This window comes from Acomys russatus, chromosome 3, assembly GCF_903995435.1.
Source record: "Acomys russatus chromosome 3, mAcoRus1.1, whole genome shotgun sequence".
Classification (NCBI taxonomy): Eukaryota; Metazoa; Chordata; class Mammalia; order Rodentia; family Muridae; genus Acomys; species Acomys russatus.
Genome location: NC_067139.1, coordinates 84,590,065 through 84,607,552, shown reverse-complemented (window position 1 = coordinate 84,607,552; position 17,488 = coordinate 84,590,065). Strand labels below are relative to the sequence as shown.

Below are 17,488 nucleotides of genomic sequence, written 5' to 3'. Positions count from 1 at the left end.
AAATCTGCCTGAGTTACACGGTGAGTTCAAAGTCAGCCTGGGTGACTTAGGGACCTGGTCTTGAAATGAAAAGTGAAAGGAACACTGGGAATATATATAGCTCAAGAATATAGGCACAGCACCTTAAGGACCTGCCGAAGGCCCTTGTACTAGAAAAATGAATCTTGGAGAATTTTTATAGGAGTAATTATGTTCAGGGTTAGAAGTTAGCAGAAATAATAGGAGCACCAAGGTGAGTCTATAGGTGAAGATGCTGTTACCAAGACTGACAACCTAAATCCAATCTCCAGGACCCACACAGTAGCTCCGGCCAGCAGGCCCCTCAAATGAGGGCTGCTCCCAGAGAGCACCTGCAGCTCAGCCTCCAGCAGCAGCTGCACTACCTGCTGCTGCACCCCCGACAGCCAGGCCTGATGGCCCACATGGCAACCACTGCAGGAGGTGTCACTGTGGGCTCTGTGACGGGGCACACCCTGGGTCACGCCATCACTGGGGCCTTCAGTGGAGGAGGTAATGCTGAGCTGGCAAAGCCTGACATCACTTACCAGGAGCCTCAGGGATCAGGGATCCCATCTGCTGGACCAGCGGTCTCATGGGCCTTGCTCTCTTGAAATCATACAGTTTCTGGAGTGTGCCCAGAACCAGAGTGGCGCCAAGCTCTGCGAGGGCTTCAACGAGGTGCTGCGGCAGTGCAGAGTTCCAAATGGCTTAATCTAATCAAGAAAGTCAAACTGAAGAAATGTAAACTGGCTTTCCATAATTGATGGTGGAAGTATGGGCCCTTATTTCTAAAGCTCCATTGCTTCAGCACGGCCATGAAAGAGTCTAAGTACAGATGTTCACAGAGGCTGGTAATGTTGGTGACTGGGCAAGCGGCTGGCCTCCTTGAGCTAACTATTGTGCTTTGTGAGTTAATACAAATAAAGTGGCTTAATTCGCAGGGAGCACTTGCTGCTCTTGCAAAGGACCAAGGTTTGGTTCCCAGCACCCACATGTCAGTTCTCAACAGTCTGTAACTCCGGTTTCAACAGATCAGACACCCTCTTCTGGCCTCCGTGGACAATAGACACATACATCCTATGCATGCAGGCAGAACGGTCATATACATAAAACAGAAACAAAAATATTTGAAAAGAAAAAAAAAACCCAGAAAACAATACAAAGGAAATCTAGAAGGAACATAAGAAACTAAAGTGTCCATAATAAAAAGTATTAGAGGGATTTTAGTCTGTACATCTACACTGCAGTGAACAGTAAACACAAAACCTCGCACTAAAGTCTGATTTCCTCAGTTCCTTTAATCCACTTATCTGTAGTTACACACACACACACACACACACACACACACACACACACACACACACAGTTCGAATTTCCAGACCAAGCATCAGAACCAGACTCAGGTATGGCAAACATAATAGAATTATCATACCAAAAACATAAAAACAATGGCCAATGTGCTCTGGCTGGAAAGGTGGACATCATGGAAGAGCAGGTAGGTAATGTGAACCGAGAGGAAATTGTGAGAAAGGACCACTGTTACAGAAACAAAGAGTGCTTGGCTCTGTAACTGACTGAACCTCTGAGCTTGAAGAAGTCACTGTCAATGCAAAGTTCCTAAATGAGGGCTCAGGATGTCCTGCAGGTGGCACAAAACACCAGCACCACCTAAGCAGAGGTGCACACCTGGAACCTCAGCACCAGCACCACCTAAGCAGAGGTGCACACCTGCAGCCTCAGCACCAGCACCACCTAAGCGGAGGTGCACACCTGCAGCCTCAGCACCAGCACCACCTAAGCGGAGGTGCACACCTGCAGCCTCAGCACCAGCACCACCTAAGCGGAGGTGCACACCTGCAGCCTCAGCACCAGCACCACCTAAGCGGAGGTGCACACCTGCAGCCTCAGCACCAACACCACCCAAGCGGAGGTGCACACCTGCAGCCTCAGCACCAGCACCACCTAAGCGGAGGTGCACACCTGCAGCCTCAGCACCAGCACCACCTAAGCGGAGGTGCACACCTGCAGCCTCAGCACCAGCACCACCTAAGCGGAGGTGCACACCTGCAGCCTCAGCACCAGCACCACCTAAGCGGAGGTGCACACCTGCAGCCTCAGCACCAGCACCACCTAAGCGGAGGTGCACACCTGCAGCCTCAGCACCAGCACCACCTAAGCGGAGGTGCACACCTGCAGCCTCAGCACCAGCACCACCTAAGCGGAGGTGCACACCTGCAGCCTCAGCACCAGCACCACCTAAGCGGAGGTGCACACCTGCAGCCTCAGCACCAGCACCACCTAAGCGGAGGTGCACACCTGCAGCCTCAGCACCAGCACCACCTAAGCGGAGGTGCACACCTGCAGCCTCAGCACCAGCACCACCTAAGCGGAGGTGCACACCTGCAGCCTCAGCACCAGCACCACCTAAGGGGAGGTGCACACCTGCAGCCTCAGCACCAGCACCACCTAAGGGGAGGTGCACACCTGCAGCCTCAGCACCAGCACCACCTAAGCGGAGGTGCACACCTGCAGCCTCAGCACCAGCACCACCTAAGGGAGGTGCACACCTGCAGCCTCAGCACCAGCACCACCTAAGCGGAGGTGCACACCTGCAGCCTCAGCACCAGCACCACCTAAGCGGAGGTGCACACCTGCAGCCTCAGCACCAGCACCACCTAAGCGGAGGTGCACACCTGCAACCTCAGGACCAGCACCACCTAAGGGGAGGTACACACCTGCAGCCTCAGCACCAGCACCACCTAAGCGGAGGTGCACACCTGCAGCCTCAGCACCAACACCACCTAAGCGGAGGTGCACACCTGCAACCTCAGCACCAGCACCACCTAAGGGGAGGTGCACACCTGCAACCTCAGCACCAGCACCACCTAAGCGGAGGTGCACACCTGCAGCCTCAGCATATGGGAGGTGGAGGGCAGAAGGGTTAGGAGTTCAAGGACGTCCTTGGCGACACAGCCGGTTTCAGGCTACTTTGGCATGTTGTCTAAAGAGCTGAAACGTCTCCAAACTGGAATGCAAACAATAAACAAAAGTGAAAAAGACTCAACGTCTCAGAAGCGTCAGACTATACATGGTGTCGCACACTGTAGTGAAAGGTGAGTGGTGGGGAGAGTCCTGAGACCCTCACCTGAGATTCCAGCCACTCTCTCCTGTGCCACCCTCCTAGCTGTGTGTAAATCTGCCTCAGCTGCATGCAGTCTTTGTGGAAGGCGAACTGAAAAGAGACCTCTATCTAGAGCTATGGAGAAGTTGTCATTCAAGTCAGGATGAGTCTTTTTGGGGATGTGTGGTTTGGCAGGAGGCACCTACACTCCTGTAAGTAAATACCCACTAGTTCATCAAACCAGACTTGGATAGAATCATTGCTTTGGTCCGTCGTTGTGGGATAAGGACATGCTGTTCCATATCTGCAGGAAAACTCATGCAACACACGCACACAGTGACAGTAGATGATGAAGAAATGTTTGCAGCAGTGCCTGAGAATTGTCCCAAAGTAACGAGAGATACTAAACAGGGGTCCAAAAAACGCATAATGGCAGCAGAATAAAACCAACACAAGCACAGAACTAAATGACACTCAGACTGGACACACACACAGAAAGGAGAAAAAAAAAAAATACTGAAACAAACTGAAGCAGGGGTGAAGTTGGGCTAGGGAACACTGTCTAGTGACAATCAAGGTTAATAATTAAGTTAAGGGGAGCTGGAACGATGGCTCAGCAGTTAAGGGCATGGGCTGCTCTTCCAGAGGACTCAGGTTCAATTCCCAGCACCTACATGGCAGCTCACAACCGTCTGGAACTCCAGCTCCGGGGGATCTGACACCCTCACATAGACATACATGTAGGCAAATACCAATGCACAGAAAATAAAAAATAAATAATTTTTAAAAAAGAATTAAATTAAGGGAGGATAGCTCAGCAGTTACGAACACTGACTGGTCTTACTGAAGACATGGGTTCAATTCAAAGCACCCACATGGTAGTTCACAACTTGTAACTCAAGTCCTAGGGGAGTTATGTAGGCATACTTTTTTTTTTTTCCAAGACAGGGTTTCTCTGTGTAACAGTCCTGGCTGTCCTGGACTCACTTTTGTAGACCAGGTTGGCCTTGAACTCACAGCAATCTGCCTGCCTCTGCCTCACGAGTGATGGAATTAAAGGCGTGCGCCACCACGCCCGGCTATGTAGGCATACTTTCAAAATCTATTTGTATTTTGCTCTTCTGATGCCTCTTCATCCATTCCGCACCCCAATCCCTTCCAACACCCCAACACCAGATAGGAGAGAAAGAAGGCTAAAGGGGAGAGGGGGCGGAGTTAGGGGAGAGGGGGCGGAGTTCTCCTTAGCTACTTCCTGCTGGTGAGGGTGGTCAGGTTCCTCAGGGCAAGTGCAATCTTCCGTTCAGGACATCTCCGACTTCTCAGTCTGCAATTACAGCCCCCAGGAGCAGCAGCCATCTTCCTTCTCAGAGCCCCTGGCTTTTATTCCCTCTCCAGAGTCCTCAGAGTCAAACTATGTGCAATGGGAAAGAGCCCCTCTTAGAGCCAGCATGAGGCAAATAGCCTGCTGCTGAGGATAATCTGAAATAGCCCATATCCTACACCTGGGATTAAACAAAACACGTTTACATGAGTGTTTATAGCCACGAAAACTTCCAGTACAGACTTAATATCCTTGTCTGTCCTCCATGGGCACTGCACACACATGGTTCACAGACATACATTCAGACAGAACACTGGTACACGTCAAATAAAAATAAATAAAACCCCCAAAGAAATCATTAAATTAATATATACTAACTTTAAAATTATTTGTTTATTTTCATTTATTACACAGTGATTTGTACTGCATGTACACCTGCACACCAGAAGAGAGACCAGATCTCATCATAGATGGTTGTGAGCCACCATGTGGTTGCTGGGAATTGAACGCAGGACCTCTGGAAAAGCAGCCAGTGCTCTAAACTGCTGAGCCATCTCTCCAGCCCTAGATACTAACTTTAAAAAGGAAATCCATTTCTCAGCTTTTAAACCAATGTCTACTCAGAACCATGCAAACGACAAAGGAGTGAACTATTTACGGTACTGAAATGGGGGACACAAACTTATAATTATTCAGAGAAAATTATCATCCTGAATGAAATACTTTCTGAAACAAAAATTTAGGAAATCTGTCACTAGTAGAGCTGCCTGCAAGATAGTGGAATTCTTTCTGGGTGCTGGGGGGGGGGGGGGTGCATCTTGCTATGTAGCTTAAGTTGACCTTTGAACTCATAGCAATCTGCCTACCCTTATCTCCCTCATGCTGGAATTTAGAGGTGCTCACCACCATACCATGTGAGAAAAATCTAAAAAAAACCAAGAAAGACAGAGAGAAAGAAAGAAAAAGAAAATGGCCTTTAGCCCCTTTAACCCCAGCTCTCAGGAGGCAGAGGCAAGTGGATCTTCATGAGGTCAAGGCCAGCCTGGCCTACAACCCTAGGCCAGCCCTAGGACAACCAGGGCTATCACACAGAAAAACCTTATCTCGGGGGGAAAAAAAAAGAAGAAAAAAAGAAAAGAAAAAGATATAGGTCAGAAATTCACATTTGCATAAAATGACAGAAAATGATGACTAAGAACATCTACAACTTTAACATCTAATGGAGATCCGTTGCCGGGCGGGGCTGGAGTGCCCCGCCCTCTACCTAGGGGCGGGGCTTCCCCGCTCCCAGAGCCTCACTATATAAAGCAGACATTTTGGTTCCACTGCCCCTTGCCTTCTCCCGCTTTGCCCTTTTCCTTCCTCCCTGCCCTCTCTCCTTCCCTTCTCCTCACCTCCAGTGCGCTCTTCCTCCCTCCTCCCCCTACCCCCCCTCGTCCCCCACGCTGCTTCCAATAAACCTGCATTTATGTATTACAGCTTAGCTCCCTCTGGTTATTTAATCAATCAGTAGTACTTTGTACTAGGTTCGGAAAGGCTCAAAAGGTGATCTACAGGATGGAGGCAAAGTACTAGCCTGTCTGGCAATGGAAGAAACCGTCCGAGGAATGGGCAGGGTTCTGTTTGTTTGGTGTTTTCGAGACAGGGTCTCTCTGTGTAGCCTTGGCTGTCCTGGACTCACTTTATAGACCAGGCTGGCCTCGAACTCACAGCGATCCCCCTGCCTCTGTCTCCCGAGTGCTGGGATTAAAGGCGTGCGCCACCACGCCCGGCTGAACAGGCAGGTTTTATGAAATGCCTTAAAGTGGGCAAGGCACGTAATTTAATCAGCAAAGTGCACACAATGTATGGGGCTCTCTCCTCAGGAATGGCAATCAGACAACACCATCAATTCACTCATCAAGTTGGTGTTCAAAAGAAGCTTGGAAAAGGAAACTTTAAAAATTCTGAACTGCGCGCTGGAGAGATGGCTCAGAGGTTAAGGGCACTGACTGCTCTTCCAGAGGTCCTGAGTTCAATTCCCAGCAACCACATGGTGGCTCACAACCATTTATAATGTGATCTGATGCCCTCTTCTGACCTGCAGGTGTACATGCAGGCAGAGCACTGTATACATAATGGCAAATAAATCTTTAAAAAAACAAAATTCTAAACTACGCGAAACACCAAAGACGTGGCTCAGAAAACTCAAGCCGTCCAGGAAAACCCAGCCTAACAATGTGATATTTTAAGCTGCATTTTACTTGTTTAGGCGCTGGCGAGTCAGGGCAGGAGGGTGGAGCTACACCCCAGCCCCGCATTTGGTTTTTTTGCAGTAGATCAGATACGGTGCATACTGGGTACCATCTTGGGACCCTCGCATTTGGTTTTTTGGAAGCGAGCGCCCTCCTGTGTTCCGCGACAGGAACGACAGAATACTTTCTGGGAGCGGCTCGCGGCGGGAAGGCCCTAGAAGGTGCTGGTTCAGGGAACTCAGTTTACAGAACCGCCGAAGAGAGGCACGGGGCCGGACGTCACTTCACAGGCCAGGGGTCCTCGATGACGTCACGACTCCCTCCGCGGCCTCTTCCGGGGCAGTGGGGTGGTGGGGCGCGCGCTCGGTCGGAAGTGACGTACCCACGCGTCTCTCCTCCTGTGGCGGCGTTCTAAGCTTAGCGGTCTGCGCGGGCTCGGGAGGAGACCTCAGAGCTTCGGCGGTTCCCCCGGAGGGGTCCTAAGCCATTCCGCCGACCTTCCGGTGCCGACGGCGGGAGAAGCGAAGCTCCGCCTACGGGCGAGGCCGGGACGGCGCCCGCGGCCCATGGACCCGCCGCCGGAGGTGGCCCCCGCGTCTCTGCGGTTCGCCGCCGCTGCTAGCTGGCTGGCCGTCCGCCAGCGCCGCGTGGAGCACTTCCCGAGAGTGGTCGAGTTCCTGCAGACCCTGCGCTCGGCTGCCCCCGGCTTGGTTTGCCACCGGCACCATGAACGCCTGTGTATGGGCCTCAAGGCCAAGGTATTAGGAGTGGAATCTAAAGGGGGCGGGATGCGAGGAGCAGAGGGAGGTTGGCACTAAGACCGGTTGGGAAAGGATAGGAATTCTTTTTTTGGGGGGGAGGGAGGTGTTTCTAGACAGGGTTTTCTCTGTGTAGCCTTAGCTGTCCTGGATTTGCTTTGTAGACCAGGCTGGCCTCGAACTCAGAGATCCACCTGCCTCTGCCTCCCAAGTGCTGGGATTAAAGGCGTGCGCCACCACCGCCTGGCTAGGATGATTGCTGAGCTCCTTGCCCCCGTGCAGGTGGTGGTGGAGTTGATCGTGCAGGGGCGACCCTGGGCCCAGGTCCTGAAGGCCTTGGACCATCACTTCGCAGAGGCCGGACCAGTACCGCTGGACCCTGCAGCTGTGAGTAATCCCAGGCCAAACTCGGTAGGCGTGATGCAACCGAGTTGCCCCTGGGTCCTGATGACGCCGCCTCCCCCTGATTTTTTTCTTGTCTTCCATAGCCTCAACAGACAGAGCAAGATAGGAAGGTTTCGGAGGCCCGGGAGAATTTCTACCTGCACGTGAAACAGCTGTCAGAGAGCCCTGAGGACGGGGCCTCCAGCCGGCAGGTGAGAACGGTTGGTTTGGAAGATATCTTTACGAATTTGCGTGTCATCCTTGCGCAGGGGCCATGCTAATCTTCTCTGTATCGTTCTAATTTTAGTATATGTGCTGCCGAAGCGAGCACTTTTTTTGTTTTGTTTTGTTTTGTTTGTTTTTTGAGACGGGTTTCTCTGTGTAGCCTTGGCTGTCCTGGACTCCCTTTGTAGACCAGGCTGGCTTCGGACTCACAGCAATCCTCCAGCCTCTGCCTCCCGATTGCCAGGATTAAAGGCGTGCGCCACCACGCCCGGCCCTTGACTTTTTCATTCCTGGTTTTCTCTAAAACTCACCTGCCCTGCTTCTCTTTTCCACACACAGGAACTCCAGCAAGACTATGGGGAGCCCTTTCTGGTTGCCATGGAAAAGCTGTTCTTTGAATACCTATGTCAGCTAGAAAAAGCACTGCCTGCCGTCAATGCACAAGAGGTTGTGGAGGCAAAACACTTGTGGGCAGAGCGTGGGGTGACTTTACTGAGGATTATGTCTTCATGTCTGTCACCTTGCCCACAGCTTCAGGGTGCTCTCAGTTGGATTCAGCCCGGCTGTTCAGTCACTTCTTCTGTTGCTTTGCGTCAGTATGGGATGGACATGGGATGGCCACGTCTAGGTAAGAGAACCATCTGACAACAATTTGGAGGTTAGTGTTTAGCTTGGAGTCAGCTGATTGCATGTGGACCTGAGACACAAACCTGAGTGAGTTAACCTGTTTCTGATTTTATAAGGCATCTCCTTCTGCCTTCCAGAGAGCTCTGCATCTGCCTCAGTGCCTCTGACAGAACCTATGGAACAGAGTGCTCATCAGCAAACAAGACCAGCACCCTGCCGACCTCTGCCTAAGGCTAAGCTTGACTTCCACCAAGCAGCTTCACGGGAGCACCTGGAGCAGCTAGCTGGCAACCGCTTTAATCTGGCCCCTTTGGGAAAGCGAAAATTCCAATCCCGGTGGACATCAGCAAAGGGGTGCCGGAAAGAGCGGCCCACAGTCCTGCTGTTCCCCTTCAGGAACATGGGCTTACCAGCCCAAGACGTAGCTAACCCTAAGAGCAGGAAAGAATACGGACTAGACACAGCAGGCTCTGTGGGTGCAGAGGCAGTCTGCATTGGGAAGGCTAAGAGTCCTGCTCAGTCCCTGGGGAAAAGGGCCTTCGAGGAGACCCCACCCGACTCAGCTGCTGCAGAGCAAAAGGAGTAAGAGCTGCTTCTTCTTGCTTCAGCACACAGCCCTCCCTGCCACTCCCCTTCACCCTCCCTTTCCCTTGTCTCCACCTCAGGAACTGTGTGAATTGCTACCTGGATCCTCTGAGACACTCATCATGTCCTAGAGCCAAGAAAGCTGGTAAGCAGGCTGAGGCAGGCTGCTCTCATAGCCTTTGGGACTTTTAAAGTGGGTTTTTTAAAGATAGGATTTCTCTGTGTAACTTTGCCTGTCCTAGACTCCTTTGTAGACCAGGCTGGCCTTGAACTCACAGAGATCTGACTGCCTTTGCGTCCCTGAGGGCTGGGATTACAGGTGTGAGCCACCGAACCTGGCTTAAAAGAGTGGTTTTAATTGTGGTTTCTCTCCTGCAGTGCAGGCCCCACCCCTGTATAGGTCTGTCATTACCATAGGGGACTTGGTTTTGGACTCTGATGAGGAAGAAAATAGCCAGATGGAAGGAAAGGTGAGTAGGAAGAAGCAGACAGCTGAGACAGAGGATGGGCAGAGCAAGGCAGAAATCCATGGTCAGTGTTTCCAGTTATAGGAATCATACTTTCTTCTCCATAGGAGTTTCTGAAAAAATATCAGAAGACAAAGTTTGGCACCTTTATCCCCACGTTTTGTGACTACATCCCATAGTGTCCTGCCTGTTGCTTCCTGGCTACATAACAGTTCTAGGGTCCTGTAGCAGTACTGGAATGTCTCTGCACTCGGCCCATCTACCTCTGCAGTTTTGCATGCAGTTTAGTGGAAACGAAGATAAAGCCCTGACCTGAGTTGCCTGGCTACATTGCTAAATGCTTTGTAACTCTTGAGAATGAAAGCTTTGCTTTTTGTTAACACTGCCATGATGGAAGAAATGGGTCCATAGGTCTATGCAAGGTCATTCCTCAGAAACTTAAGTGGCCTCTCCAGAGCTGGTTGAGCCCCCCCCCCCCTTTTTGTTGTTGTTGTTTTTGTTTTTTGAGATAGGGTCTCTCTGTAGCCTTGGCTGTCCTGAACTCGCTTTGTAGACCAGGCTGGCCTTGAACTCACAGTGATCTGCCTTCCTCTGTCTCCTAAGTGCTGGGATTAAAGGTGTGCACCACCATTGCCCGGCCTGAGGCCCTTCTCTTATTTACTTCTGATTTACTTCTGTGTAAAGCATTGTTCAGATTTATCTAGAAGAGTTATCAGGGTTGAGAGAGCTGGAAGGGAAATCCTTCTTAATGTTAGTCTAACAGTATTCCTTAATGCCAGAATATACTTTATAAATTTTCATGCTGCTAAATTACATTGGACTGGTGTGTGTGCTTTGTGAAAATAATATCCATTATTCTTGATTCCACTGGATCAGGGTTAATCCCACCTCTCTGCCCAGGAGGATCTTCTACATGCCAACCCTGTGCAGAAAGCCCAACATCTTTTTTACCATCAGTAGGATCTATCTTTATTAATGTATTCCAGCTATTTAAGTACTTCTAAGTTGTTTAGGTATTTGATAACCTCATTTAATGAAGCTGATTAACATGATTCCAAAAGCCTTCCTCTTCCAGTCCAAGGCTTACATCTGTATCAATCAGCATCTTTTCCTCCTAATCTTCAGGGTGCTATCCCCAGGTCCCCTTTTGTTGATCTCACATCTTCTTCCTCACCTCTTTCCCAGTAAGTGCTTAGCATTTTGTGTGCAGATAGAGAAGCATAAGTGACAACGGGAGCACTCGAGTGAGGTGGTAGGAGCCGAATAGTAACCCACAGCCACAGTAGCCAGGATGGGTGAGAAGCCCTTTTGGAGGCTCCAGTGGTAGAGTGCTGCTGCCTCAGAAGACAGACTTCTCCGACCTATCGGGAGTCACTGAAGATTGGATTCACCTGCTGTGTGACTCGGATAAAAGTAGTTCTCCGACTTAGTTCCTTCAGTTTAGCAGCTCCTACATATGTGCATGTAGACCGGATGCCTCCTAGGATGTCACGGATAGTATGTTCCACATCCCCTTTAAAGGGGACTTCTACTATCTTTCCCTCTGAGGCCCTTGGAAAAGAAAAACGTATTACCTCCTTGTTCAGTATTCCTTAAGCCCAGTGACTCTGTCTTCACCAATTTTCCCTCCAGAATGACACCATCTTATATAGAGTCCCATTCACCAAGAACACTCAGGTGCCAGCCCTCCATACATACCTATACTCAGCCACGCCTCCTGAATACTTCTTCATGGCCATTTCAGAACTCATTCCATAGAAGAGCTTGTATTTCTTGCCATCCCTCTCAATGAGTTCGCCACCTGATTCACTGTGCCCAGCCAGCATGCCCCCTAGCATCACAAAGTCAGCCCCTGCCCCTGCCAAAATCAAGAGGTCGGAAAAGGTGCACTTGGCTAAGGTGCCCATTATAGGCCCATTCAGGAACAGCTCTGTATAAGTCTTACTTCTACAAATCAGTATCTTCCTGGGTCTGTTTGCAGAGCTGATCCACAGTTCCTTGGGGCTACTCTGCCCTGGCCTCTGCCCTCCAGGAGGACTAACTTCCTCAAGATTTTAAAGACCTAGAAGTTGACTGACTATCTTCTGCCTTGATTTCATTTTACTGTCCCCAGCATGACTTTGACTCAAGCTTCAATTTTAAGGATCACCTGGGAAACCGCAACATGAAGATTTGCAGTCTGTTCCTCAAGGTGATTCTGTAGAGCTCAGAAATCTGTATTATATTGATCAACAATCTAGGGGATATCATAGGTGGCCCTGGCTCACCCTTGGGACAGTCCCAGGTCACACTTCAGGTTTCAGGGTCACTGGTCTATATTACGAATCTGAATGGCTTCCTGAGGCGCTTCTAGCCTGACCCTAGACTCTGAGAGGTAACAATTTCTTCTACCAGATCCTCCTTTTGTGCCCTCCCAGTGTCCTTACCAAAAGCCTTTGCCACATCTCCAGGACAGCTGCAGCCTCCATCCTACAAAGGAAGAAACTCTGTGAGAGACAGTATGGATTTCTCAAGACTTCTTGACTGCCCATGTCAAAATGGACAAGAACTCAAGTCTTGACCAGGACTTTACTAGAGCCCCACACACTGCAGAAAACACAGCTGCCAGGCAGCCTCAACCCTGAGTCTTACTGAAATGATATGGCCTCTGAGGCCATGAGCAGCATCTGCACACTCCATCACTGCACTGAGCTGTGGATACCCCACTCCAGTTTTCTTCCGAGTTGTACAAACAGAGCCTGGGAAGAGAGTGAAGTGTTCTGTGATTGTTGCCACTACAGGGTTAGATAAGACAGTGACCCCAAGGAACCACTGAACCAACTTACCTGGACCAATTCCAACTTTGATGATGTCAGCCCCAGAGAGGATTAGCTCTTCGACCATCTCTCCTGTTACCACATTTCCTGCCTGAGACAATAATCAAACAGAGAAGCCTTAGGGGCAGTGGTGGAGAGCAGCCTTTGTGCTGCCTTGACTATCACCTTATTACAAATAATGGGCACCTAGAGCCCCTCTACAGGACTTCAACCAACTTAAATTCCCAGTCATTCTCCTGGTTAATGTGAAAGATAAGGGAACTGGCCATTGTCACTGAGCTTGGGTGAAACAGATCCAGAACGACTTTTGAGGCTGCAAGGTGGACCAGCAAGACAAAGTGGCATCAAAGAGTAATTGGTGAGTCAGGATACCACTCAGATCTGACAGCACCTTTTCACTACCAGGTGACTACTGCCCAGTCCTGAAGCCTTCTGCCTTCAGAAAGAGAAGGAAGTGGGAAGACTGAAATGGGGGCTAAAGCATCCACCCATCAGTGCTATGAAGAAATAAAGCTTGAGGTTTGTCTCTAGTAAGTGTCTAAACAAGACATAGTTTTATGTGATACTTTTTGTTGCTAGTTTGAGATAGAATCGCAGGGCTGGCCTTGAACTATTGCCTCTACCTCCCAAGTACTGAGGTTGCAGGCATGTGTCAGGGTCAGGCTTTCCTGTAACACTTCACACTGTACCTCATAGCCATTTCAGTAGGCAGACACACGTGTGCCATAGTCTCTTGGTTTTTAAGCGAAGTCAGCGACTGAGTTGATGGACTATGAATCAAGGGTCAGAGATTACACTGATTAATAATACACATCTGAAACCTTGAACCATGGCAGCATGTAGACCAGAAATGCGATGTAGCTGAGGACAAGTACTGATAAAACATGGGATGTCAGGAAAGAGTAAGAGACAAAAGTACCAGCTGTAGGATGATAGAAGCATACCCAGCTGAGTGTGGTGGTGCACATCTTTAATCCCAGCACTTGGGAGGCAGAGCTCCTAGTTTGAGGCCATCCTGGTCTACAGAGTAGTTCTAGGGCAGCCAGAGATCGAAAAACCTTGCCTCAACAAAACGAAACAGAAACATACCATGATGGTGTGTTGGGGGAAGCGCTTCCGTACATCCTTTACAAATTCAACAAAATGTTCAGAGTAGCCGTTAGCCACATCCAGGCATATATATTTTACTTGAGGAATAGCTTCCAGGATCTGTTCAAGCTGCTCAAAGTCAGCCGAGCCTGTGCCTGAGCTGGCAGCTAGATACTGTGGAGAAAATAAAAGACCAGTTTGTGGTATTGTATCATGATGAATGACCTGGTAGTAGCCAGTAAGGGCTAACTGATTTTCAAGAGCCAAAAAAGGATTCCTGGAAAAGAGATAAGGGAGCAGGGTGGGCCCAGACTCACCTCAAGACAGTCAGGATTCTGGCTAGCAAACTCTTGCCACTGATGGGTGCTGTAGTGCTTATGGATGGCAGTGAAAAGGGAGAACTGGGAAGAAGAAAGAACCATCAAAAGGCAAAAACTAGACTCTAGATATATCCTTACATTGTCCTGAGACATGATGCATTCAAGAGAGAACTAATATAAGGAAGTTAGGATGGAGCTGACTCAGCCACTATTCATCCTGCAACCCCAGCACAGCCTCTAGCCTACGTCAGGATTCCAGACCGTCCTCCCAAAGTCCTGTGGTCTGGGCTGAGGTTAATTTACCAGCACATTCATTGCTCATGAACTAAAAAGCGGTAGGAATATGCTGCTGGTAAGTAAAACAAGTAGCACGCGTGGAAGAAGTATGAAGAGGCTACATTTAGCTCTAAGGTGATGCAGTGCTAAAATCTCTATGCTTTCTCTCCTCTCCCTCTTTTTCCCCAGAGACAGGGTTTCTCTGTGTACCCTTGGCTGTCCTGGACTCCCTGTGTAGACCAATTTGGCCTTGAACTCAGAAATCCAGTGGGGCTAAAAAAATACTATCCCACCCATTCTCTTTTCTGCTAGAAAATAGATTTTCATCTTAGGGACATAAACATGCAAATGCAGATCAATGTTATCTAGCTTAGGCAAAATTAAAAAAGGTAACTCCCAGGCCATGATAGCAGCCTTGGATCCAGCACTTGGGAGGCAGAGGCAAGCAGACCTCTGAGTTCAAGGTCAACCTGGTCTACAGAACAAAGTTTCAGGACAGCCAAGGCTACACAGAGAAACCTGGGCGGGGAGGCACAGACCCAATCAATAAAATGACTCATAGGACTCAAAACCTCTGGCTCATAAAATTGCAAACAGTATCCCAATACCCTGAGAAAGGCACTCAGAAGACAAAATGGAGTTTTTGTTTTCTGATTATAAATGTGCAAACACAAGAGTCAACAGTTGGTTGAAACAGCACAACTCTTGCCAAATGAGGAGAAACCAAGGAAGTCATGTATAGGCCAGCAACAGGAAGTTCTAGAGATAAAAGCCAGTATTTTGCTTTCTCAGTAAAGCTCAACTTTCAACATGTTTATAAACAATAGCTCTAGGTGATCAGCAGGTCTTAGAGATATATTGACCTAATAAACACGCCCAATACATACCAATCCAGTTATTTATTATAAAAGATTTATTTATATAATAAATATTATAAAAATAATTTATTTTTATTTATATGCACTTGTGTTTTTGCCTGCTTCACATATTTATGTCTGTGTGAAAGGGTCAGATCTTGGAGTTACATTTGTGAGCTGCCATGGGGGTGCTGGGAATTGAACCCAGGTCCTCTGGTAGAGCATTCTGTGCTCTTAACCACTGAGCCATCTCTCTATCCTGTATCTAACTCTTTTAAAAAATTAATTATTGAGGCTTGGCTATTTTTCTAAAATGTGATTTCTGTAGCACTTGTCCACAGTATTGGACAGTTCTCAGTAAGGTGCATGTATCACAGCGTGTCTCCTAACAGACTTGCCACTCCCCAAATCTACCTGTCAGAAAAGGCAGACAACAAGACAACTGCAGGATTCCAGATCAGTAAATGGAAACAGGAATAAAGTAATACAACCTCGTAATTATCAATCTCAGAGAAAGCACAACAAACACTCTACAAAAACAGAAAAGTCAGAAAGCCCTTAAGGCAAGCTGGGCGTGGTGGCGCACGCCTTTAATCCCAGCACTCGGGAGGCAGAGGCAGGTGGATCGCTGTGAGTTCGAGGCCAGCCTGGTCTACAAAGTGAGTCCAGGATGGCCAAGGCTACACAGAGAAACCCTGTCTCGAAAAACCAAAAAAAAAAAAAAAAAGAAAGCCCTGAAGGCTACTAGCCACAAACAGAACCAACCAAGGAGGGCTACATGGGTTAACTAGCAAAGCAAAGTATGTTCTCAAAAGTGCCCAGGCAACTATCTACTTTCTCAGCTACATGAACAGAGGCAAGCAATATTACAGATAGGAGCACTGTCTTCCATTTTCAAAGGGAACAACCTGTCTTTAAGAAAAAACTTCCGTTTGAGTAGATCTCAGACACTCCCAGGAACCTAGAACTTAAACAAGGGCAAAGTTAAAAGACTTGTAGGCACACAAGAAAACTAGTAAACTCCTTTTCTCTACGATACTCCAGGTAGAAAACAATGTTAAATACTCAAAACAGTATTTAGTTTCTGGACTAAACAGTGAATGCTTAATATTCCAAACAATGCCTGACTCAAGAGATGCATGTGAATGGGTTAACCTGGGCGGGCACTAGGAGAATCTGGTAAGGTAAATAACTTACGGGGTGGGAGTTATAAGTTAGAAAGTGGAACAAACTCTAATTTAGCATCTCACTAATTCAGGTAGATCTTTAAACTGATCAAAGCGTTCTTAGTAACAGGAAGAAAAAAAAGAGAGAGAGAGAAAACCCAATATTATGTTAGTTGCCAGAGATTGGGAATAGAGATGCAACGCCTCTGTAGTCAGTTGGAATAACATTTGGTAGGGGTCATAAGGTTAGTCTCACCTTACAGAGAACCTTAGCCATTTCAAAAGTCCCCACGGTATCCATATTGGCAGCGATGATGGGGATGCCGTTGTACATCTGCTTTGAGTTCCGGAATGAAAAGGATCTTGTGAGATCTACCTGCGGGCATTAGCAGGACATTAATTATTTCATTCATCCCCGAAAGTATGTATCACATCAGAACCGGGCAACTTTCTTGGTCCTGGTTCATTGGAAGTTCGAGGTCAAAAAACAAGGAAGACAGCTGGCTCACCTCACTTCGAGACTTAAGGGTGCTGCGCTTGGGCCTCAACAGGACATCCTTGAAGTCTAGTTTCACATCATTGTCAATATGAGGCATGATGCAGAGCTGGGGTTAGCTTAAAAATCCAAGTAACAAGTAAAGATCTGAACCGTGTCCCTTGTGGGCCTTAATGTCTTGATGATGCTAGAACAAGGGCCACCTCTCACGCTTAAATTACCTCAAGTCAAGTCAGGGTGTGGTCGTTGAGGTCTCGCTGGGACCATCCAGTGTCTGGATTATCCTATAACACATCAATCCCAGGAAAGATTGTTACGAAGAACTAGGAAGAGCCTAAAGGGGTTTTCCTTATCCGGCTAATTTTCCTTTTCCCGCCCCTGAAAAGAGCAATTTAAGAGTAAGAAGCTAGTTAAGGGAGAGGAAAAAAGATCACAACCAGCTTCCGGCATAGGGGTACTCACTTCCTGTTGCCTTGATTCAGGTGGCAGTTGACCAAAGATTCTTTCGCTTAGCAACTAGCCGCGTGCAGCCTCGATGAGCCTTCAGGGCACACTAACAAGTTCCGCTAATTGCATACCCGACTGCCCAAGAAATTCCAGCTTCGGGAGCTGTGCAGGGCCTTCTGGGTAACAGAGTCCACATACTGAGGTTGCCGTTGGGTGCGAGCGGCAGGAGGACTACAACTCCTAGGATGCAAAGGACGGAGCTGCCTCCTGGCATGATGGGAAAAGTAGTTTGTTCTGCT

The 17,488-nt window shown here is 48.5% G+C and overlaps 2 protein-coding genes and 1 pseudogene across 10 annotated transcripts; 1 reads left to right on the top strand and 2 right to left on the bottom strand.

Moving 5' to 3' along the window:
- The first annotated feature begins 7,227 nt into the window (after positions 1-7,227).
- Tinf2 (TERF1 interacting nuclear factor 2) lies at positions 7,228-13,031 on the top strand. 8 transcript variants are annotated; one of them, XM_051143135.1, is made up of 9 exons: positions 7,228-7,434; positions 7,717-7,845; positions 7,932-8,030; positions 8,383-8,490; positions 8,575-8,671; positions 8,808-9,252; positions 9,336-9,400; positions 9,634-9,725; positions 12,944-13,031. In XM_051143135.1, exons 1-9 carry the CDS (start codon positions 7,243-7,245, stop codon positions 12,962-12,964), a joined length of 1,248 nt encoding a protein of 415 aa, XP_050999092.1. In that variant the 5' UTR covers positions 7,228-7,242; the 3' UTR covers positions 12,965-13,031. The 8 variants fall into 8 exon arrangements, with proteins under 8 accessions (XP_050999092.1, XP_050999088.1, XP_050999091.1 ...); XM_051143131.1 differs by lacking the exon at positions 12,944-13,031 and adding an exon at positions 12,140-12,305; XM_051143134.1 differs by lacking the exon at positions 12,944-13,031 and adding an exon at positions 12,173-12,300.
- Positions 8,049-8,149, bottom strand: LOC127187327 (uncharacterized; annotated as a pseudogene).
- On the bottom strand, positions 10,960-16,876 carry Gmpr2 (guanosine monophosphate reductase 2). 2 transcript variants are annotated; one of them, XM_051143140.1, is made up of 9 exons: positions 16,756-16,864; positions 16,503-16,622; positions 13,945-14,028; positions 13,628-13,801; positions 12,548-12,629; positions 12,354-12,460; positions 12,149-12,191; positions 11,421-11,580; positions 10,960-11,273 (listed from the first exon to the last, which is right to left on the bottom strand). In XM_051143140.1, exons 1-9 carry the CDS (start codon positions 16,840-16,842, stop codon positions 11,084-11,086), a joined length of 1,047 nt encoding a protein of 348 aa, XP_050999097.1. In that variant the 5' UTR covers positions 16,843-16,864; the 3' UTR covers positions 10,960-11,083. The 2 variants fall into 2 exon arrangements, with proteins under 2 accessions (XP_050999097.1, XP_050999096.1); XM_051143139.1 differs by having other exon boundaries at positions 12,354-12,629; positions 16,756-16,876.
- Positions 16,877-17,488: the final 612 nt, after the last annotated feature.

What these genes read in the sequence shown, in the direction of transcription:
- Gmpr2 (XM_051143139.1), bottom strand. Translation starts at nt 16,842, where the DNA reads ATGCCTCATATTGACAATGATGTGAAACTAGACTTCAAGGATGTCCTG. An exon ending in TCCCCCAACACACCATCATG is followed by an intron (nt 12,630 to 13,627) that starts GTATGTTTCTGT and finishes TTATTGTCTCAG; the next exon opens with GCAGGAAATGTGGTAACAGG. An exon ending in TCAGAGGCCATATCATTTCA is followed by an intron (nt 12,192 to 12,353) that starts GTAAGACTCAGG and finishes CTTCCTTTGTAG; the next exon opens with GATGGAGGCTGCAGCTGTCC.
- Tinf2 (XM_051143130.1), top strand. Translation starts at nt 7,243, where the DNA reads ATGGACCCGCCGCCGGAGGTGGCCCCCGCGTCTCTGCGGTTCGCCGCC. An exon ending in GTAATCCCAGGCCAAACTCG is followed by an intron (nt 7,846 to 7,931) that starts GTAGGCGTGATG and finishes TAGCCTCAACAG; the next exon opens with ACAGAGCAAGATAGGAAGGT. An exon ending in ACGGGGCCTCCAGCCGGCAG is followed by an intron (nt 8,031 to 8,382) that starts GTGAGAACGGTT and finishes TTCCACACACAG; the next exon opens with GAACTCCAGCAAGACTATGG.